The sequence below is a fragment of the Lonchura striata genome, chromosome 3, assembly GCF_050655825.1.
Source record: "Lonchura striata isolate lonStrDom1 chromosome 3, ASM5065582v1, whole genome shotgun sequence".
NCBI classification, from domain to species: domain Eukaryota; kingdom Metazoa; phylum Chordata; class Aves; order Passeriformes; family Estrildidae; genus Lonchura; species Lonchura striata.
The window spans coordinates 969,483-990,972 of record NC_140705.1 but is presented as its reverse complement, the minus strand read 5'-3'; the positions used below and the strand labels follow the sequence as shown (position 1 = coordinate 990,972).

The 21,490-nt window shown below is 60.2% G+C and overlaps 1 protein-coding gene and 1 long non-coding RNA gene across 11 annotated transcripts in view; both read left to right on the top strand.

Annotated features, from left to right (window-relative positions):
• ASXL2 (ASXL transcriptional regulator 2) overlaps positions 1 to 20,850 on the top strand; it is a 55,677-nt gene extending 34,827 nt beyond the window's left edge. For all 10 annotated transcript variants that reach the window (XM_085574221.1, XM_085574220.1, XM_085574219.1 and 7 more), the window contains 8 exons: positions 1,709 to 1,821; positions 3,232 to 3,370; positions 7,687 to 7,827; positions 10,451 to 10,614; positions 11,834 to 11,930; positions 13,839 to 13,944; positions 15,257 to 16,646; positions 18,485 to 20,850. In XM_085574221.1, the coding sequence (XP_085430347.1) occupies positions 1,709 to 1,821; positions 3,232 to 3,370; positions 7,687 to 7,827; positions 10,451 to 10,614; positions 11,834 to 11,930; positions 13,839 to 13,944; positions 15,257 to 16,646; positions 18,485 to 20,611 (4,277 nt within the window). In that variant the 3' untranslated portion in view covers positions 20,612 to 20,850. The remainder of the gene's footprint in view (positions 1 to 1,708; positions 1,822 to 3,231; positions 3,371 to 7,686; positions 7,828 to 10,450; positions 10,615 to 11,833; positions 11,931 to 13,838; positions 13,945 to 15,256; positions 16,647 to 18,484) is intronic.
• Positions 10,864 to 11,677, top strand: LOC146767752 (uncharacterized). The gene is made up of 3 exons (XR_014953506.1): positions 10,864 to 11,124; positions 11,206 to 11,613; positions 11,644 to 11,677. It is a non-coding gene; the product is annotated as an uncharacterized LOC146767752 (long non-coding RNA).
• Positions 20,851 to 21,490: the final 640 nt, after the last annotated feature.

Below are 21,490 nucleotides of genomic sequence, written 5' to 3'. Positions count from 1 at the left end.
TGTGATAATTGTTTAGTAATTAAATATAATTACTGTTTAATCAGAAGAATAATCATGAGATTATTCTGTGGTCAGGGGTCTAAGAAGGATCACGAGAAACTCTTGTCAATGTATACAATAGAACAATATAAGTTTAATATGTAAGTTATATAAGGATAGAATATAAAATACTTTCAGCTTGAAAGCCACGTTGGAGTCAGATTTGGGTTGGTACCCCTGATTCCAGAACTCTCCATAGAAGATCCTGCAGATAATCATATCCTGCGATTATGTTTGCTCCTGAACACTGACAAAATGCAAAATGGAAACACCCTCCCTCTGAATTATTATAGTGGGAAATTAAGGGTCTCTCAGGCAAAGATCTGGGAGCAGGAGTAACAGTTCTTTATTAGGGAAGAAAATCAAAACAAAATAAAAGACGCAGTAATACAAAACAGCACTGACAGAGTCACACCTGGCACTGTCATGGTTGGGATGGAGGCAGTGCAAAGCAGCACACTCCATTTTCAGAAGGCTTCAAACTGTTTTAATTCTGGCATGCATGCTTTTTATACATTCTTACAAAACTTCTAAGTTTACTCATTGGTCAGAAAAGACAAAGTGTTCATTGGAATGAACAAAAACTGCAGGTTTCTCTTATTTCTCCTTTCTTTCTTGGTTTCTGTGTCAACGACCTTGGTAGAAAATTCTTCCAGGGGTAAATGTGGATCCTCTTATCAAAATTCTCTCACAGAAATTGCTGTAAAATCCATTCCATGTGGCAGGCTGTGGGTCAGGGAGTGGCTCAGCCCCATCCCAGGGGGGCTCAGCCCTCCTGCAGTGCCAGCTGTGCTTCTGCTGGAGCAGGATCTGCACAAGGGGGAGTTTTCCTTGGAGCTCCAGGGCTGGGGGAGATGGGCCTGGGCTCCTCTGGGAATGCAGGGGGAAGGAAGCTGCTCCTCTGGGAATGCAGGGGGAAGAGCTGCTCCTCTGGGAATGCAGGGGAAGGAAGCTGCTCCTCTGGGAATGCAGGGGGAAGGAAGCTGCTCCTCTGGAATGCAGGGGGAAGAGCTGCTCCTCTGGGAATGCAGGGGAAGGAAGCTGCTCCTCTGGGAATGCAGGGGAAGGAAGCTGCTCCTCTGGGAATGCAGGGGAAGGAAGCTGCTCCTCTGGGAATGCAGGGGGAAGGAAGCTGCTCCTCTGGGAATGCAGGGGGAAGGAAGCTGCTCCTCTGGGAATGCAGGGGGAAGAAAGCTGCTCCTCTGGGAATGCAGGGGGAAGAAAGCTGCTCCTCTGGGAATGCAGGGGGCAAAGGCTGCTGTGGTATCCCAAAATCTCAGGTTGTATCCAGGTAGGAATACTTGGCTGCTCTCCCTGGACAGAGCATCCTGGCTTTGGGGCAGCAGCAGAGGCAGGGCTGGTGCTGGCAGAGATTTATAATTTATATCTCTGTCTACATTTACATTTTATATTTAAATATTTAGTTGTATATTTTTATTTACTTCTATAGTTATATATTTATATTTATACCTACATTTACATTTTATATTTATGTTTTATATCTATATTTAGATCTACATAATATATAATTATGTTTATATTTTTATAGATATAAATTTTTTGAATGTATTTTTATATGTATACGTTCAACACTTATATTTATGAGTACTTATATTTACATTGATGAGTGTCTGTATTTCTGTTGACATTTGTGTTCCGTGTCCCGCAGTGTCGCCCCGCCTGGCGCCCGCGGGCTCCCCGCAGTCCGGCTGCCCCTCGCCGTCCATGCCGGGCAAGGGCCTCTCCTCCTCCCAGAAGCACAGCAAGAAGGCTCTGAAGCAGGTCAGTGCCCACGGCCGTGGGGTGCCTGTGCCCTGTGTCCTGTGCCCTGTGCCCCACGGCCGTGGGGTGCCTGTGCCCTGTGTCCTGTGCCCTGTGCCCCACGGCCGTGGGGTGCCCTGTGCCCTGTGTCCTGTGCTCCACAGGCTGATCCCTGTGCCCCACGGCCGTGGGGTGCCCTGTGCCCTGTGTCCTGTGCCCTGTGCCCCACGGCCATGGGGTGCCCTGTGCCCTGTGTCCTGTGCCCCACAGGCTGATCCCTGTGCCCCACGGCCGTGGGGTGCCTGTGCCCTGTGTCCTGTGCCCCACGGCCGTGGGGTGCCTGTGCCTGTGTCCTGTGCCCTGTGCCCCATGGCCGTGGGGTGCCTGTGCCCTGACCCCTGTGCCTGTGTCCTGTCCCTGTGCCCCACAGCCGTAGGATGCCTGTGCCTGTGTCCTGTGCACTGTGCCCCACGGCCGTGGGGTGCCCTGTGCCCTGTGTCCTGTGTCCCACAGACTGATCCCTGTGCCCCATGGCCGTGGGGTGCCCTGTGCCCTGTGTCCTGTGCCCCACAGGCTGATCCCTGTGCCCCATGGCCGTGGGGTGGCTGTGCCCTGACCCTTGTGCCCCACAGGCTGATCCCTGTGCCCCATCGCCATGGGGTGCCTGTGCCCTGTCCCTGAGCCCTGTGCCCCATAAGCTGTGGGGTGCCGGTGCCCTGTCCCAGTGCCCCATGGGCTGTGGGGTGCCGGTGCCCTGTCCCAGTGCCCCATGGGCTGTGGGGTGCCGGTGCCCTGTCCCAGTGCCCCATGGGCTGTGGGGTGGCTGAGCCCTGTGCCCCATCGCCATGGGGTGCCTGTGACCTGTCCCTGTGCCCTGTGCCCCACGGCTGTGGGGTGGCTGAGCCCTCTGCCCCATAAGCTGTGGGGTGGCTGAGCCCTGTCCCTGTGCCCCACGGCTGTGGGGTGGCTGAGCCCTGTCCCTGTGCCCTGTCCCTGTGCCCCACGGCCGTGGGGTGGCTGAGCCCTGTCCCTGTGCCCTGTCCCTGTGCCCCACGGCCGTGGGGTGGCTGAGCCCTGTCCCTGTGCCCCACGGCTGTGGGGTGGCTGAGCCCTGTCCCTGTGCCCTGTCCCTGTGCCCCACGGCCGTGGGGTGGCTGAGCCCTGTCCCTGTGCCCTGTCCCTGTGCCCCACGGCCGTGGGGTGGCTGAGCCCTGTCCCTGTGCCCTGTCCCTGTGCCCCACGGCCGTGGGGTGGCTGAGCCCTGTCCCTGTGCCCTGTCCCTGTGCCCCACGGCCGTGGGGTGGCTGAGCCCTGTCCCTGTGCCCTGTCCCTGTGCCCCACGGCTGTGGGGTGGCTGAGCCCTGTCCCTGTGCCCTGTCCCTGTGCCCCACGGCCGTGGGGTGGCTGAGCCCTGTCCCTGTGTCCCTGCAGGCCCTGAAGCAGCAGCAGCAGAAGCAGCAGCAGCAGCAGCAGTGCCGGGCGGCCGTGGGGCCGGGCATGGGGCCGGGCATGGCGCTGCCCTCCAGCCAGCACGTCCTGCTCAAGGCCAAGGCCGTGCCCGGGCGCTCAGGTAGGGCAGGGAATGGGGAGATCAGGGCACGGGGAGATCAGGGCACGGGGAGATCAGGGCATGGGGAGATCAGGGCATGGGGAGATCAGGGCACAGGGAGATCAGGGAATGGGGAGATCAGGGCATGGGGAGATCAGGGCACAGGGGGCTCAGGGCACGGGGAGATCAGGGCATGGGGAGATCAGGGAATGGGGAGATCAGGGCACGGGGAGATCAGGGCACAGGGAGATCAGGGAATGGGGAGATCAGGGCATGGGGAGATCAGGGCACAGGGGGCTCAGGGCACGGGGAGATCAGGGCATGGGGAGATCAGGGAATGGGGAGATCAGGGAACGGGGGGCTCAGGGCACGGGGAGATCAGGGCACGGGGAGATCAGGGCACGGGGAGATCAGGGCACGGGGAGATGAGGGCACGGGGGGTCTCAGGGCACGGGGAGATCAGGGCATAGGGAGATCAGGGCACGGGGAGATCAGGGCACGGGGAGATCAGGGCAGGGGAAGATTAGGGCAAGATCAGGGCACGGGGAGATCAGGGCACCGGGAGATCAGGGCACGGGGAGTCTCAGGGCAGGGGGAGCTCAGGGCATGGGGAGATCAGGGCACGGGGAGATCAGGGCACGGGGAGATCAGGGCACGGGGGGTCTCAGGGCACGGGGAGCTCAGGGCAGGGGGAGCTCAGGGCATGGGGAGATCAGGGAATGGGGAGATCAGGGCATGGGGGGCTCAGGGCACAGTGGGGCTCAGGGCATAGGGAGATCAGGGCACCGGGGAGATCAGGGTACGGGGAGATCAGGGCACCGGGGAGCTCAGGGAATGGGGAGATCAGGGCACGGGGAGATCAGGGCACCGGGGAGCTCAGGGAATGGGGAGATCAGGGCACGGGGGGCTCAGGGCACGGGGAGATCAGGGCACGGGGAGATCAGGGAATGGGGAGATCAGGGCACGGGGAGCAGGGCTGGGGGGGAGGGAACCTCTCCATTCTTCATCCTCAGCATCTGCATTGGGGCTGGGGGCTGTGAGGGACTCACCGGGAGAGGACAGACCTGGGAGAGACCTGGGAGGGACCCTGGAGAGACCTGGGAGACACCTGGAGAAGATCAGGGCAGCCTGGGAGTGACCTGGGAGGGATCTTGGACAATCTTGGGTAGCTCTGAGTGTGTGGAGAGACCTTGGAAAGACCTTGGAGAGACCTGGGATTTCTGTTGGTTATTTCTGTTCTGGTTATTTCTGTTCTGGGATTTCTCCTGCTTATTTCTATTTGAGGTTCTTCTGGTGTTTATGTTCTGGAATTTCTCCTGGTATTTCTGTTACGGGATTTCTCCTGGTGTTCATGTTCTGGGATTTCTCCTGGTTATTTGTATTTGGGGTTTTCCTGGTGTTTCTGTTTGGGGATTTCTCCCAGTGTTTATTTTTGGGGAGTTCTCCTGGTGTTTCTCTTTGGGGTTCTCCTGCTGTTTATGTTTGGGGAGTTCTCCCGGTGTTTATGTTTGGGGAGCTCTCCTGGTGTTTATATTCTGGGATTTCTCCTGGTACTGATGCTTTCCAAGGTGGCTCCTCATCCTGCAAGGTGGGTTCCACATCCTGTTCTCATCTGGAAGGTCCTGAGGGATTTCCAGAATTTGTGGTGTCAGCGAGCAGCGAGCTCACTGCTCTGCTCTGGCTGGACAGCGGGGCAGGAGCTCCCTGCCAGCACCAGATTTTCCATGGAATCCCAAATTCCTGCCTGTCCCTTCCCTGATCTCTCTGCAGAGTAACTGAGTGCCTGGGTAAGGGCCTGGTTCTGGGGCACAGAACCCCCAAATCCCAAAGAGCCCTGATCCACATCCCAAAAACTGCATCTGCAGCCCCAAATCCCGAGCTTTCTTCAGCCACCGAGCTCTCCAGTAAAGCCTGGGCTGTGGGGGATTCATCAGTGCTAATTATTGTTAATTCATTACTGTTAATTATTGACCCAGTCCCTGAACCCTTCCCCTCCCAGCTGCTGCAGCCGGGCTGGAGCAGGGCCAGCTGCCTGTGGAGAGAGGAATTCACCTCTGGAATTCCCTGCCAAGGCACTGGGCACAGGAGCTGGCACCTCTGGAATTCCCTGGCACCTCTGGAATTCCCTGGCACCTGCCCAAATTCCCTGGCACCTGCCCAATTTCCTAGTACCTCTGGAATTCCCTGTCACTTCTGGAATTCCCTGGCACCTGCCAGATTTCCTGGTACCTCTGGAATTCCCTGGCACCTGCCAGATTTCCTGGTACCTCTGGAATTCCCTGGCACCTGCTGGTTTCCCTGGCACCTCTGGAATTCCCTGGCACTTCTGGAATTCCCTGGCACCTGCTGGTTTCCCTGGCACCTCTGGAATTCCCTGGCTTGGGGCAGGCTTAGTGCCCCAAACAATCCCTGGCAGGGCTCAGCATTCCAGCCCCATTCCCTGCAGGCAGCTGGGCTGTGGCACACATCCAGCTTGTGCCAGGGGCTCTCCACTTCCCAGGGAATTCCCAGCCAGGAGCATTCCCAGTGTCCCCATTCCCATCCAGGGGCGTTCCCAGTGTCCCCATTCCCATCCAGGGCCATCCTCAGTGTCCCCATTCCCATCCAGGAGCATTCCCAGTGTCCCCATTCCCATCCAGGGGCATTCCCAGTGTCCCCAGTCCCAGTGTCCCCATTCCCATCCAGGGCCATTCCCAGTGTCCCCAGTCCCAGTGTCCCCATTCCCAGTGTCCCCATTCCCAGCCAGGGCCATTCCCAGTGTCCCCAGTCCCAGTGTCCCCATTCCCAGTGTCCCCATTCCCAGCCAGGGCCATTCCCAGTGTCCCCAGTCCCAGTGTCCCCATTCCCAGTGTCCCCATTCCCAGTGTCCCCATTCCCATCCAGGGCCATTCCCAGTGTCCCCATTCCCAGTGTCTGCATTTCTTGGACAATTGTGGGAATGTCCTGGGCAGGGTGAGGGTTTTCCAGGAGCCCTGTGGAGCTGGGGGTGCCTGGGAGCTGCCCTGGGCCCCAGCCCGTCCTGGGGCAGGATCTGTCCCTCATTCCTGGTGAAAGTTTCTCCTCCCTGTTGGGAGAGACCCCAGAGGTGCCAAGGCCAGGGAGTTTTGCCCTTCCTGCCATGTAACTCCAGCCTTAGGATGCTTTCCCTGGGCTCAGGCAGGATCTTTTCCTGCTTCCAGGCTTTTCCTTGAGTTCTTCCTCAGTTCTTCCTTACCTCACCTCAGGTTCCAGGTGGGACCGGTGTGTTCAGGAGCCCCCTCAGGCTGCAAATCCCTCCCTGGCAAGGCCTGAAGGTTCCTCTCGTGGGTTTTTCCCCACAAAGTCCCTTTCCCCCATCCCTGTGGGGCTGCACAGGGACAGCCCCCAGCAGGGACACGGGGAGCTGTGGAGAGAGCAGGGCTCAGACAGATGGGAGGGAGGGAACGACGTTCTGCTGGAAAGCAAGGCCCTGGCTGCACAATTCAGGGATTTAGTCGGAGCTGGGAGAGCTCGAGTGAGGAAGGGAAGGGAGGGAGAGGAGGCAGGATGGTAAATGGAGCACTGGGAAGAGGAGGAGGAGTTCCCCAGGGCAAGGACAAAAGCTGCAGGAGAGGGGTGAAGTTTAGGGTTTGGGAGATTTCCCTGCCAGGAGCTCTGTTAGCCCTGCAAGTGAGCATGGGACCATGGTGGGTCAGATCAGATGGAAAATAAACTGGGATTAACTGGGAGGTGGACTCAGAGCACGTGGGGTGTGATGGCTGGGCCTGGGCCTGGGATGTTCTGGTGGTTCCAAGGGATCTCCTGCATTCAGCAGGAGCAGGAGCACTGCAGGAGCTGGGAATGTCCTGGCACTGCTGGAGTGGCTCTGGGAGCTGGGAATGCCTCTCCTGGCACTGCTGGGGTGGCTCTGGAAGCTGGGAATGTCCTGGCACTGCAGGGGTGGCTCTGGGAGCTGGGAATGCCTCTCCTGGCACTGCTGGAGTGGCTCTGGGAGCTGGGAATGTCCTGGCACTGCAGGGGTGGCTCTGGGAGCTGGGAATGCCTCTCCTGGCACTGCAGGGGTGGCTCTGGGAGCTGGGAATGCCTCTCCTGGCACTGCTGGGGTGGCTCTGGGAGCTGGGAATGCCTCTCCTGGCACTGCAGGGGTGGCTCTGGGAGCTGGGAATGCCCTGGCACTGCTGGGGTGGCTCTGGGAACTGGGAATGCCCTGGCACTGCAGGGGTGGCTCTGGGATCTGGGAATGCCTCTCCTGGCACTGCAGGGGTGGCTCTGGGGTGCAGAGCTCCCTTCCACGCAGGAGGATCCTGGTGCAGGACCCCTGTGTGCTCAGCCCTGCTCCTCGTGTCCCTTTCTGGCAGGCTGGGAAGGGAAGCAGACCGATGGACATTCCAGCAGCCCCCCAAACTCCACCTGCAGCTCCTCGCCCTCGCTGAAGCTGGAGAACTCCCTGCCAGGGCTGGCCAAGAAGCCCTTCCCGAGATCTGAGCGGCTCCACGCACGTAAGGGCTGCATTCCCTGCCCTCCCTGCTTCCCTGGGAAAAGGGCTTCGGCTGCTCCAGTGCCAGGGAAAAGCTGAAGCAGCAGAGGGGAGTGAAGGGTGCTCCTTCCATTGCTGAGGGAGCTGCCAGTCTGCTGGCATTGGGATAAATAATCCATAATAACAATAATAATCAAATAAATCTAGTCAAAATAATAATCCGTAATAATCCATCCTCAGATCAGCCCTGCCCGGTCCCCATCAGCTGGGCCTCTCCTGGGAATTTGGAGAAATAATCCATAATAATAATAATAATAATCCATAATAATGCATCCTCAGATCAGCCCTGCCCGGTCCCCATCAGCTGGGCCTCTCCTGGGAATTTGGAGAAATAATCAATAATAATAATAATAATAATAATAATAATCCATAATAACCCATAATAATCCATCCTCAGATCAGCCCTGCCCGGTCCCCATCAGCTGGGCCTCTCCTGGGTATTGGGATAAATAATCCATAATCTATAATAATAATAATAGTAATAATCCATAATAATCCATGCTCAGATCAGCCCTGCCCAGTGTCCATCAACTGGGCCTCTCCTGGGAGTCCCCAGCTGTGGGACCTGCATTATTTATGGGTTTTTAATGTCCTTGCACACTCCAATAACATGGAAAGGGAAAGGAAATTCCTCCCAGGGTCTCCATCCCTCAGACCCTGCTGGATTTGGCTCCCAGCCCTTCAGTGGAGCTGTCTCAGCCCTCCCGACCTTCCTGGTTCCTGTGACATTCCCCACGGGTGGGATTGGCCCTGGGGAATTTCAGGATATTCTTACAAAGGAGTGGAATGTCCTGGAGGGGAGGAAAGCCCCAAGGAGCATGGAATGCAGCTCCTGGTGCTGCCCAGGTTATCCCAGCAGTGCCACCCTGTTGCTATAGGACACAAAAAAGTATAACACGAGCCACGACGATGGAAGGTAAAAAAGAGTAAGGTTTATTTTTCTGACTCCAACTTTTGTACTTTTCCAAAGGTGACAGTGTATTGGAGAGTGAATGGGCCACCTCTCCAAAGACATTGGACAAACTACTAGTATATTAACTTTTTCCACCCCCACGAAGGGATGCAAAACAATACGTTGTTTATAGAAAATGTGTGGGGAAGTTTTCTAACAGAATGTAACCTCAGAAGGCTTTAGAAAATCTTAAGAATCAGGGTGACACCACCCCGTGCATCCCTGGCTGTCCCAAGGCTCCTGGAGCTCTGGCAGGGTTGGGAACGTGCCCGTTCCCTGGGGCAGATCCTTTCCTGGGATCCATCCCAAATTCCCCTGGCCCAGCTGCAGCTGTTCCTCACCCTGGGGTCTCTGTCCCAGTGGAGAGCAGGCACAGAGCAGGAGAGTGCAGAAGAAATCCCCAGGAACAAAGTGGAGACGTGAAGCAGACGGTGGCTGTGGCCACTGGGAGCTGCAGGAACCCTCCTGAGAGCCCGGGCTCCCAGGGAGGTGGGGAGGGAAGGTTCTGTGCCAGGACCTCCCAGCTCTGTTGGTGAGACATGGAGTTAGAAACCACCCTGGGGCAGAAATCAGATTCAGCTGTTCAGCTTGTTTAGTCCCTGGCGTGCTGAGCTCAGTTCCCTCCAGCTCCTGAGAACTTCTCTGGTGGGAACCCATCCGTTCCCTCCAGCTCCTGAGAACTTCTCTGGTGGGAACCCATCCGTTCCCTCCAGCTCCTGAGAACTTCTCTGGTGGGAACCCATCCGTTCCCTCCAGCTCCTGAGAACTCTGGTGGGAACCCATCCATGGATTCACCAGATCTTCACAGGGTTGTGTTCAGGGGTGATGCCCTGGAGCAGAGGCTGGACAGAGCTAAAGGACAAAGCAGGGATTTATTAAAATGATCTCCTCCATGGGTCCACCTTGGGCAGCACCAGAGCCCAGCCAGGGCTGCACCCAAAATGACCCAAAATGGCCCCAAAATGCACGAGCGCTCCCGGGGCTCTCCCTGGGATCAGTTCTGCTCCATTGGCACCTTGGAGTTCATTGTCCCATTCCAGCTTCAGCCCATCAGTCCCATCCTTGTTTTTCTCTCTTCATTCCACGGTGTTTGTGCTCCTGGGCTGAGATTTGGATCATTTGTCCTTGGTGCCCAGCTGGAGCAGGAATTGTTTAGTCTCTGCTCTGTGCACAGAGCTCAGCATCCCTCATGAAGCCCAGACCCACATGCCAAAGCAGCACAGAATGTGAAAAATAGAAAATCTAAAGAATAAAGCAGGGATTCATTAAAATATCTCCTCAGCACAGAATGTGAAAAATAGAAAATCTAAAGAATAAAGCAGGGATTTATTAAAGGATCTCCTCAGTGGATCCACCTTGGGCAGCACTGCGGTGCCAGCCCCGGGGCAGGCCTGGGCAGGGTGAGGGTGACCCGGGAGCTGAGGGTGACCCAGGAGCTGAGGGTGACCCAGGCAAGGTGAGGGTGACCCGGGAGCTGAGGGTGACCCAGGAGCTGAGGGTGACCCAGGAGCTGAGGGTGACCCAGGAGCTGAGGGTGACCCGGGCAGGGTGAGGGTGACCCGGGAGCTGAGGGTGACCCAGGCAAGGTGAGGGTGACCCGGGGAGCTGAGGGTGAACCCACCTGTGCTCCCAGGACAGCTGAAGAGAGCCCGCAGCGCCGAGATCGACGTGGAGACGCCCGACTCCATCCTGGTGAACACCAACCTGCGCGCCCTGATCAACAAGCACACCTTCTCCCTGCTGCCCCCTGAGTGCCAGCAGCGCCTGCTGCTGCTGCTGCCCGACGTGGACAGGCAGGTACGGCTCACCTGGGGTGTGCCACACAGGTACAGCTCACCTGGGGTGTACGACACAGGTACAGCTCACCTGGGGGTGTACGACACAGGTACAGCTCACCTGGGGTGTACGACACAGGTACAGCTCACCTGGGGTGTGCCACACAGGTACAGCTCACGTGGGGGTGTACGACACAGGTACGGCTTACCTGGGGTGTGCCACACAGGTACAGCTCACCTGGGGTGTACGACACAGGTACGGCTCACCTGGGGGTTCCTCACAGGTACGGCTCACCTGGGGGTGTACGACACAGGTATGGCTCACCTGGGGTGTGCCACACAGGTATGGCTCACCTGGGGGTGTACGACACAGGTACAGCTCACCTGGGGGTGTATGACACAGGTACAGCTCACCTGGGGGTGTACGACACAGGTACAGCTCACCTGGGGGTTCCTCACAGGTACGGCTCACCTGGGGGGTTCCTCACAGGTACGGCTCACCTGGGGGTTCCTCACAGGTACACACCTGGGGGTTCCTCACAGGTACACACCTGGGGGGTTCCTCACAGGTATGGCTCACCTGGGGGTTCCTCACAGGTACAGCTCACCTGAGGGTTCCTCACAGGTACACACTCACCTGGGGCCCCACAGAACCCCACAGGGCCGGGCACAAAAACTGCTGCCCATGGGTCTGGCCTTGGCCTGGCACACCAGGGCTGTGGCCAGCAGGTGACCAGAGGTGACCAGCAGGTGACCAGGGCTGTGGCCAGCAGGTGACCAGGGCTGTGGCCAGGACTGTGGCCAGGGGCAGTGACCAGCAGGTGACCAGCAGATGACCGGGCTGTGGCCAGCAAGTGACGAGCAGGTGACCAGAGGTGACCACAGGTGACAGAGGTGACCACAGGTGACCACAGGTGACCAGGGCTGTGGCCAGAGATGACCAGCAGGTGACCAGAGGTGACAGAGGTGACCAGAGGTGACTGGGCTGTGGCTAGGGGCTGTGACCAGCAGGTGACCAGAGGTGCCACAGGTGACCAGAGATGACCAGCAGGTGCCAGAGGTGACCACAGGTGACCAGAGATGACCAGCAGGTGCCAGAGGTGACCACAGGTGACCAGAGGTGCCACAGGTGACCAGAGATGACCAGCAGGTGCCAGAGGTGACCACAGGTGACCAGAGATGACCAGCAGGTGACAGAGGTGACCACAGGTGACCAGAGGTGACCGAGCCCTCTCTCCCAGGTGGGGGCTGACGGGATGATGAGGCTCAGCAGTTCTGCGCTCAACAACGAATTCTTCACCTCGGCTGCCCAGGGCTGGAAGGAGAGGCTGGCAGAAGGTAAAGGGGGCTGGGGAGGGGTGGGGAGGCCTGCAGGGAATTCCTGGAGAGGGAAAACCTGCAGGGAATTCCTGGAGAGGGAAAACCTGCAGGGAATTCCTGCAGAGGGAAACCTGCAGGGAATTCCTGCAGAGGGAAAACCTGCAGGGAATTCCTGGAGAGGGAAAACCTGCAGGGAATTCCTGCAGAGGGAAAACCTGCAGGGAATTCCTGCAGAGGGAAAACCTGCAGGGAATTCCTGCAGAGGGAAAACCTGCAGGGAATTCCTGCAGAGGGAAAACCTGCAGGGAATTCCTGGAGATGGAAAACCTGCAGGGAATTCCTGCAGAGGGAAACCTGCAGGGAATTCCTGCAGAGGGAAAACCTGCAGGGAATTCCTGGAGAGGGAAAACCTGCAGGGAATTCCTGCAGAGGGAAAACCTGCAGGGAATTCCTGCAGAGGGAAAACCTGCAGGGAATTCCTGCAGAGGGAAAACCTGCAGGGAATTCCTGCAGAGGGAATACCTGCAGGGAATTCCTGCAGAGGGAAAACCTGCAGGGAATTCCTGGAGAGGGAATACCTGCAGGGAATTCCTGGAGAGGGAATACCTGCAGGGAATTCCTGGGGAAGCTGCAGCTCTGCAGGGACTCAGAACTGGGGGCTCAGGGTGGGAGGGGGCTGCAGGTGAGTTCTGTGTTGAACTGACACAGGAAATCTCTGGAAGATATGAGAAAAGAAGGAAAAATGCATTAAAAATCTGAAGTGACAGTAGAGCTGGGGTGTTCTGGAGCTGTGGCTCCTAAACAACACTGCTGAGGGGCAGAGGAGAGAAATTCTGTTCCAGAGCAGGGCACGGGCTCGCCAGCACAAGGTGCTCAGAGCCATCCCTTTGGGTGTTTGGATGGGAAACTGGGGGAAATTCTTCCTGGGAGGGTGGTGAGGCCCTTCCAAGTCTGACCAGGCTGTTCCCTCTCCTCCTGTCCCTGTTCCCTGGGAACAGATCCCAAATCCCCCCTGGCTGTCCCCTCCTGGCCAGGAGCTGTGAGAGACACAAGGTCCCCCTGAGCCTCCTTTGCTCCAGGCTGAGCCCCTTCCCAGCTCCTCAGGAACTCTCCATTCCCTTCCCAGCTCCTCAGGAACTCTCCAGCCTCTTCCCAGCTCCTCAGGAACTCTCCATTCCCTTCCCAGCTCCCTCAGGAACTCTCCAGCCCCTTCCCAGCTCCTCAGGAACTCTCCATTCCCTTCCCAGCTCCCCCAGGAACTCTCCATTCCCTTCCCAGCTCCCTCAGGAACTCTCCATTCCCTTCCCAGCTCCTCAGGAACTCTCCAGCCCCTTCCCAGCTCCCTCAGGAACTCTCCAGCCCCTTCCCAGCTCCTCAGGAACTCTCCATTCCCTTCCCAGCTCCTCAGGAACTCTCCAGCCCCTTCCCAGCTCCTCAGGAACTCTCCAGCCCCTTCCCAGCTCCCCCAGGAACTCTCCATTCCCTTCCCAGCTCCTCAGGAACTCTCCAGCCCCTTCCCAGCTCCCTCAGGAACTCTCCAGCCCCTTCCCAGCTCCCTCAGGAACTCTCCAGCCCCTTCCCAGCTCCTCAGGAACTCTCCAGCCCCTTCCCAGCTCCCTCAGGAACTCTCCAGCCCCTTCCCAGCTCCCTCAGGAACTCTCCAGCCCCTTCCCAGCTCCCTCAGGAACTCTCCAGCCCCTTCCCAGCTCCTCAGGAACTCTCCAGCCCCTTCCCAGCTCCTCAGGAACTCTCCAGCCCCTTCCCAGCTCCCCCAGCCCCTCCTGGGGCTCCATTCCCTCCCCAGCTCGGTTCCCTTGACTGCCCCACCCACTGGAGCAGCATCCCGGGTTCCTGGGGTGCTCTCCTGGGCCTGTGCCCCATTATCCACCCCTCCCCTGGCTCAGAATTCCCCGTTGCATCCCCCAGGAGAGTTCACCCCCGAAATGCAGCTGCGGATCCGGCAGGAGATGGAGAAGGAGAAGAAGGTGGAGCTGTGGAAGGAGCACTTCTTCGAGAGCTACTACGGGCAGAGGTGAGGGCTCAGCTGGGTTCTGGGCCCGGCCGTGGGCAGGGGCTTCCCTGGAACCTGAGGGAGGTTTCTGCCTTCAGCTGGATCCAGGAAATTGGAAATGCTGGTGGGATCCAGGTTGGGTGGGAGGTTTGTCTCCCTTCGTGCAGTGCAGGGTGTCCTGGCATGTCACTCCTCTTCCCCTCCTTGCTTGGAGCCACCCCCAGGGCTCTCCTGCAGCTGGGGTGGCCCAGTGTGTCCCACCTCAGGCTCAGGACCTGCAATCCCACAACTCCAACCCCACGCCACCCCGTTAAACCCCTGAATCTGCCAGGCTTTTATTCTCTGCCTCCTCTTGCTTCAGGGGTTTGCCATCCTTCGGGGCTACAGGGAGGATTTGGGGTTTCTGAGCGAGGTGCTGGGAGACCTGGGAAGGAGCACACAGGTGTAAAAACTGGCCAGGAATTTGTAACCCTACACCGTGCCAGGTTTTGGGGTGTCCTCCCTGCCAGCCACTGTGCCTCCCATTCCTCGTGGGTGTTTTAACCCTCCAGGGCCTTCGGGGTATTCCTGGCATTCCTGGCGTGGTTGGGATGCTGTGGGGAGCCAGGGGGTGTGGGATGTCCCTACAAGCTGTAGGAACAACTACAGGGATACACCAGGCTGGGAGTGCAGCTCACCAGGAGCTTCATCAGCCACCTGGGCCAGGTGTGTGCCCGTGGGGAGGTGACAGCAGGGGACACAGGACAGCGTGGAGGGGACGTGTGCAAGAGCAGGAGCTCAGTTCCCTCCAGCCCCTGGGAACTTCTCTGGGGGGAACCAATCCACGGATTCACCAGACCTTCACAGGGTTGTGTTTGGGGGAAAAAAACCCAATTTGACAAATCATTGAGAGGGATGGATGAAGTGAATCCAGAAGGAATTAATCCCAGACATCACTCTGGGAATTAGAGCCCGAGTTCCTCCCAAAGGGGTGGTGGGACCCTTCCTTGCCAGTGTCACCATGGGACGCTGCTCCCGTGCTGCACTGGGGGCTCATACAGGGAAATATTCACTCTTGGCCAAACCCTTGGAGTTTGCAGCCTGGAAAATTGGTGTCTGGAACAGGCCTGGAGCTACCCAATGTTCCATGTCTTGCATTTTGCTGTTGATGCTGATTTCTGTTTCCCGTGAAGGATTATCAGTGGGGAAGGTTCTCGCTGATCGTGGCACAGAACTGGGTGTGTGCGAGACATTTATTTCGGGAGTTTATTTAGCGAATGCTGCCGCAGTTTCCCTGAGGACGGGATGCTTTTGCAGGGATGTTTTACAGAGCAAACTCTCTTTTCCTTGGCAGTTCTGGGCTGAGCCCCGAGGAGTTGCAGCGACTGACGGCGCAGCCCGAGGCAGAGCCCGGCCGGCCCCGCAGCCCCCCGGCCCCGCGCTGGGAGCGGGGCACGTCCCCCTCGGAGCCCGGGGGCACAGCGGGGCAGGAGGGCAGAGAGGAGCCGCAGCCCAAGGCGGCCGAGGCGTCCCCGGAGCGGCGAGCGGCGAGAGCCGAGCGGGACAGAGCCCAGGAGAGGGACAGAGCCCACGAGAGGGACAGAGCCCACGAGAGGGACAGAGCCCTCGAGAGGGACAGAGCCCAGGAGAGGGACAGAGCCCTCGAGAGGGACAGAGCCCAGGAGAGAGACAGAGCCCATGAGAGGGACAGAGCCCAGGAGAGGGACAGAGCCCAGGAGAGGGACAGAGCCCAGGAGAGGGACAGAGCCCTCGAGAGGGACAGAGCCCTCGAGAGGGACAGAGCCCAGGAGAGGGACAGAGCCCTCGAGAGGGACAGAGCCCAGGAGAGGGACAGAGCCCACGAGAGGGACAGAGCCCTCGAGAGGGACAGAGCCCACGAGAGGGACAGAGCCCTCGAGAGGGACAGAGCCCAGGAGAGGGACAGAGCCCTCGAGAGGGACAGAGCCCACGAGAGGGACAGAGCCCACGAGAGGGACAGAGCCCACGAGAGGGACAGAGCCCACGAGAGGGACAGAGCCCATGGGGAAGCCCAGCCCCAGAAACCCCCCATTGCCTCCTGCCCCCGGGCAGAGGAGCAGAGGAGGCCTGGGCTGGCGAAGGAGGTGCCAGGAAAGGAACCTCTGGGTGCCCCGAGCAAACCAAAGAGCCCCGAGGCGGCCGGGGGAGCGGCGAAGGCGCAGAGCCCCGCGGCAGCCCTGGCCTCGCCGGAGAAGGAGCAGAAGGAGAAGGAGAAGGAGAAGGAGAAGGAGAAGGAGAAGGAGAAGGAGAAGGAGAAGGAGAAGGAGAAGGAGAAGGAGAAGGAGAAGGAGCCCCCCGGGAGCGAGGCCATGGAGGTCGGGCTGGAGGCCCACAAGAGGAAGGCGGAGAGCAGGGAGGAAGCCCCGGGCAGCCCCGAGAAGAAGCCCCGAGTGGCCGAGCCCTGCCAGCAGCAGCAGCAGCAGCAGCAGCAGCAGCAGCAGCAGCAGCAGCAGCAGCAGCAGCAGCAGCAGCTGCAGCAGCAGCTGCAGCAGCAGCAGCAGCAGCAGCAGCAGCTGCAGCAGCAGCTGCAGCAGCAGCTGCAGCAGCAGCAGCAGCTGCAGCAGCAGCTGCAGCAGCAGCTGCAGCAGCAGCAGCAGCTGCAGCAGCAGCAGCAGCAGCAGCAGCAGCAGCAGCAGCTGCAGGCCTTTCGGAGCCAGCCCTTTCCCGGCGCGGAGGCGGCGGTGCCGCGGGTGCCCCCGCTCAAGGTGAGCCCGGCAGGGATGGAGCCACGGCTGGGGCTCCCCTGGGCCACTGAGCCCCAAACCGGGGGTTCAGCGGGGGGGAAGGACCTCAGAGCCCACCCACGGCAGGGACAGCTCCTGCTGTGCCAGGCTGCAGACAGGGAGAGCTGCAGGGGCTCTGCAGGGCCCTGGTGACAAAGAGGGACAGCCAGCAGAGCAACAGCCTGGCAGCTGGGGACAGCCAGGGCCAGGGGAGCCATCGGGGCTCCCCTGCAGCTATGGGGGCTCCCCTGCAGCCAGCCCAGGCTCCCCTGCAGCCATCAGGGCTCCCCTGCAGCCATCGGGGCTCCCCTGCAGCCATGGGGGTTCCCCTGCAGCCATGGGGGCTCCCCTGCAGCCATCCAGGCTCCCCTGCAGCCATCGGGACTCCCCTGCAGCCATCCAGGCTCCCCTGCAGCCATCCAGGCTCCCCTGCAGCCATGGGGGCTCCCCTGCAGCCATGGGGGCTCCCCTGCAGCCATCGGGACTCCCCTGCAGCCATCCAGGCTCCCCTGCAGCCATCCAGGCTCCCCTGCAGCCAGCCCAGGTGCCGTGCTGGAAACCAGAGGCTCCGGCAGCGCAGGCTGGCTGGTAGCGCTGCAGTGCCAGGGCAGGAGAATTTTGGGGACCATCTCAGGAGCAGAAGCCCCTCGGCTGCTGAGCCTTTGCAAGAACTCACCTGGGGAAGGAAGGAGGGATTGGCCCCTGCTGGGATGGGCACGGGAGGCAGCAGGACAGGAGCTCTCCAGGCTTGGGGAGCCCCCGCTGCTCCGGGCCCTTAGGCAGAAGTGGAATTCTGTATTCCTGTGTGTCCCAGGAATTCTGCTCCCCTGTTCACACCCTTCTGTACTGAAAGGCTGCCAGCTCAAAACTTTCAAAGCAGCTCATCGTTCTCACCGTGTTAATAAGAACGGCACCAAGGCAGGAAGGCATCAGTGAAACTCAGTTTCACATGGGGAAGCTGTTCATAAAAAAGGTCTGGAATACCATGCAGGAGCGAGGGCTGGCCTGCCAGGGCAACAAAGGTGGGATTTAATTTAACAGCAGAGCAAATCAAAGGTAATTGTGAATAGTTTCCCTTGCAAAGCAGGGCAAAATGGGGACAGACATGTCCCCAAGACATGTCATCCCCCAAAAATGGTGAAATGCTAGATCAGAGCTCAGTGGGATCCAGTGAGGATTTTATGGATATTGAAAATAAATGTAACCTCAAATGAACTCCCTGAGATCTCTGCAGGGGAGCATCACCAGGCTCAGCACAGGGCACATATGTTAGGAAAGCAAACATGGGGAAAGTCAGCTGGGACGTTGGGGAAAATGTTTTAGAAGGAAAGAGTAAATTACTGTCATTTTTTCTCTAGCTCAGGGGATTATTATGGCTTTGTAGAAAGGCACTGAGGAGACAAATGATGGGTGAGCAGGAGGGAGGAGCAAAGCTGAGTCCAGCAGGACGGTGACATCTTTCAAAGGACATCTGAATACAAAATTAGATCTGAAATTACATCTGAATAACGTTGAACAGCGGAACAGGGGCTGACAGGGCAGGGGCTGGATCAGCCCCTCAGGGAGGGAGCCTGGGGGCTCTGGGGTGGCACGAGGGATGAGCTCCACTCAGAGCCACGGCGTTTGCAGCACCCCAAAACTGCGCGGGAGGCGTGCGGGGCTCGGACAGGTCTCTTGTCTCGAGGCAGGGATAGGAGGGGTTTCTCCAAAGGGATTTCTCCACGACCACCACCGGTTCTCTCAGAGGAACCTGCGAACACGAAGCCGTGGGTCGGGTGTTCCCCGTGTCTCAGCTGTGCTTTTCTCCTGCTCTCTTGCAGATTCCTGTGTCCAGAATCTCGCCGATGCCATTTCCCGCGGGCCAGGTCTCTCCCAGGGCACGCTTCCCCCTCTCCCTCAGCAGTCCGGGCAGGACAGGGGCCAGGACCTTGGCCGACATCAAGGCGAGAGCCCAGCAGGCCAAGGCTCAGAGGGCAGCGGCCGCCGCCGCCGCCGCCTCGGCCGGGGGAGCCGTGCCGGGGCCCGGCCCGGGCGGGGGGAGACCCCCGGGCAGGGGGGCAGACGGGAGAGACCCCGGCGGAGCCCCCCAAGCTGCGGCTGGAGCAGAGGCACTGGAGCTGGCAGGAGCTGGAAGCGGGGGAGGTTCGAGAAGGTTTCTTCCCCGCGGCGCGGGGCCCCGCTCGCAGCTGGGGAGCCAGGCGGAGCCGGGGGCCGCTCGCCATCCTCCTGGAGCACAACTACAGCCAGGGGCCCCCGCGGCTGCCCCGGCGCTAGGGAGCGGCGCGGGGGCCGCGCCGAGCGCCCCGCGGGGCACGGCCACCCCCGGCTCCCCGGGCACCCCCAGCGGGGACCGGGCAGGGACGGCGCCTCCGGGCCCCGGGAACGGGCCCGGCTGCGGCGGCGGAGCCCCGGGAGCCTCGGCAGGGAGCGGCTGTGACCTTCCCGAAGGCAAATCCTCCCCTCTGGTGTCCCCCCGGCCGCCCATGGGCCCTGGAGGCCGGGCTGGAGCCGTGGGCGCTCCTGTCCCCCGCTCCGGCAGCTCCTCCGTAGCGCCCAGCCTCAAACCTGCCCCCGGTGGGGCCCTGCCCCGAGCCAGCTCCAGCATTCCTGCCAACAACCCTTTGGTCACCCAGCTGCTCCAGGGCAAGAGCGTCCCTCTGGAGCAGATCCTGCCCAAGCCGCTGACCAAAGCAGAAACGAGAACTGTGCCCGTGGCTCCTCAGGAAGAGAAGGGGGCGGCAGCTCCCGGTGCGGCGGGGAGCGGCGCCGAGGCGGGGGACAGGCCGTCGGGTTTGCCCCCGCAGCAGCTCGGGAACATCTTCTGCCAGAACCGGCCTCTGCCTCACGTTCCAAGGACCTTCCCGCTCCCCTCGGGAAAGGACCCCGGTGCTGAGCAGCACCAGGGCCACGAGGCTCTGAGCCAATCCACCCAGGAGCAGATCCTGCAGACTCTCATCAAGAGGGTGCAGAGGCAGAACCTGCTGCCCGTCCTTCAGCCCTCGCAGCTGAACCTCCCACACTCAGGTTTCCCAGTGGAAAACGGCTCCACCAGCCAGAGATTCATGCTGGGCTTCACGGGCAGGAGGACGTCCAAGCCTGCCATGTCCGGGCACTACCTGCTCAACATCTCCACGTACGGCCGCGGCTCGGAGAGCTTGAGGAGAGGCTTCTCCCTGAACCCCGAGCCCCGCGTGGGGCTGAGCAGCCCCGCCGAGGGCGCCGGGGCCGAGCTCGGCCAGGGCAGCAGCGGCGAGGAGGACGCGGCCGACGAGAGCTCCGGCGATGAACGGGAGCGCGTCGGCGTCGACGAGGAGCACGGGGAGAAGGAGCAGGGCTCACGGGGCACCGGCCCCGGCTCCCTGGGGCCCAAGGCCGAGCCGGCCCTGGCGGCCGAGGAGAAGGCGCCGGCGCTGGACGGCGCGGCGCTGGCCCGGGACCTGCTGCAGGCGGCACAGGAGCAGATGGCCCACGCCATGAGGGGCAAGGGCCACGGCGGCAGGGAGCTCTTGGGGCCCCCCGCGCCGTCCCCGGACCCGGCGCAGCCCCCGCTGCTCCCGGCCCCGCACCCCCCGAAGCTGCCCGGGGGCGCCGGGGCGCAGCTCCTGGGGCCCAGCTACAGCGGCACCATCAACGTCTCCACCTCGCCCGACGTGGGCCGGGGCTCGCTCGTCAGCGAGTGCAGCCAGCTGGCCAGCTCCATGGGCAACGTCATGTCCTTCTCCGTGACCGTCACCGCCATCCCCGCCGGGCAGGCCGCGAGCGCCGGCGGCCACGGGCAGAGCCTCCCGGTGCAGGCGTTCGCCGAGGACGGCGCCGTGGAGGATGCCCCTTCCAAATGCTACTGCAGGTTGAAAGCCATGATCATGTGCAAGGGCTGCGGCGCCTTCTGCCACGACGACTGCATCGGCCCCTCCAAGCTCTGCGTCTCCTGCCTGGTGGTGCGGTAACGCCTTCGGGGGCCGCCTTCGCAAGAATCTCGGGAAGAAACAGGAATTTTACTGCCTTGCACAAGAGACACGTCACTGAATCAGGAATGCAGAGTTCGAGTCCTTCTTTCATTAACGAAAGAGCACCTTCTTGTACAGGGAGTCGAAATCGCGTTAATTGTGACAAGAGTTTGCACTTAAGGAATTATGTAAATACGCCACATTATTTTGTTTAAAGATATTTTTTCAATCTTTTAGGAGATAGCGTTTGACTTTACTGTAGTTCCAGTAACCCCAGCCTGCTCCGAGCACGCTTGCTGAGCTCTGCTCTCCCCGGGGGGATCCAGCCCATCGCTGGTGCTCTCCTGGCAGAGGGAACGGGACAATCCGAGTCCGGCCGCGCGCGGCGACGGAGCAGCGAGGCAGGAGCTGCTCCCGCCTCAGGTCCCTGGGAGCTGGAGCAGCCCCGATGCCGTGCCAGCCTTTCCCTGCTTTGCCCTTCCCTCTGGCCAGAGGCTCCCGGGCCGTGCAGTGCGGGCTGGCGTTCCTGGTCTGCAGATGCCCCAGAACCCAGCTGGGTGTGCTGCTGCTGGAGCTGCAGGGAGCTGGGCTGGCCCTGGGAGTCACCAAACAGCTCAGGCCTGGGAGCACCAGGGGCAGGGCTCACACAGCCCAGCCTGGCCGGGCAGGGCGGCCAGGAATTGTGCTCCTGGGCATTCCCAGGGCTGCCGGGAATCTGCTCCCCTGGGCATTCCCAGGGCTGCCGGGAATCTGTTCCCCTGGGCATTCCCAGGGCTGGCAGGAATTGTGCTCCTGGGCATTCCCAGGGCTGGCAGGAATTGCACTCCTGGGCATTCCCAGGGCTGCCGGGAATCTGCTCCCCTGGGCATTCCCAGGGCT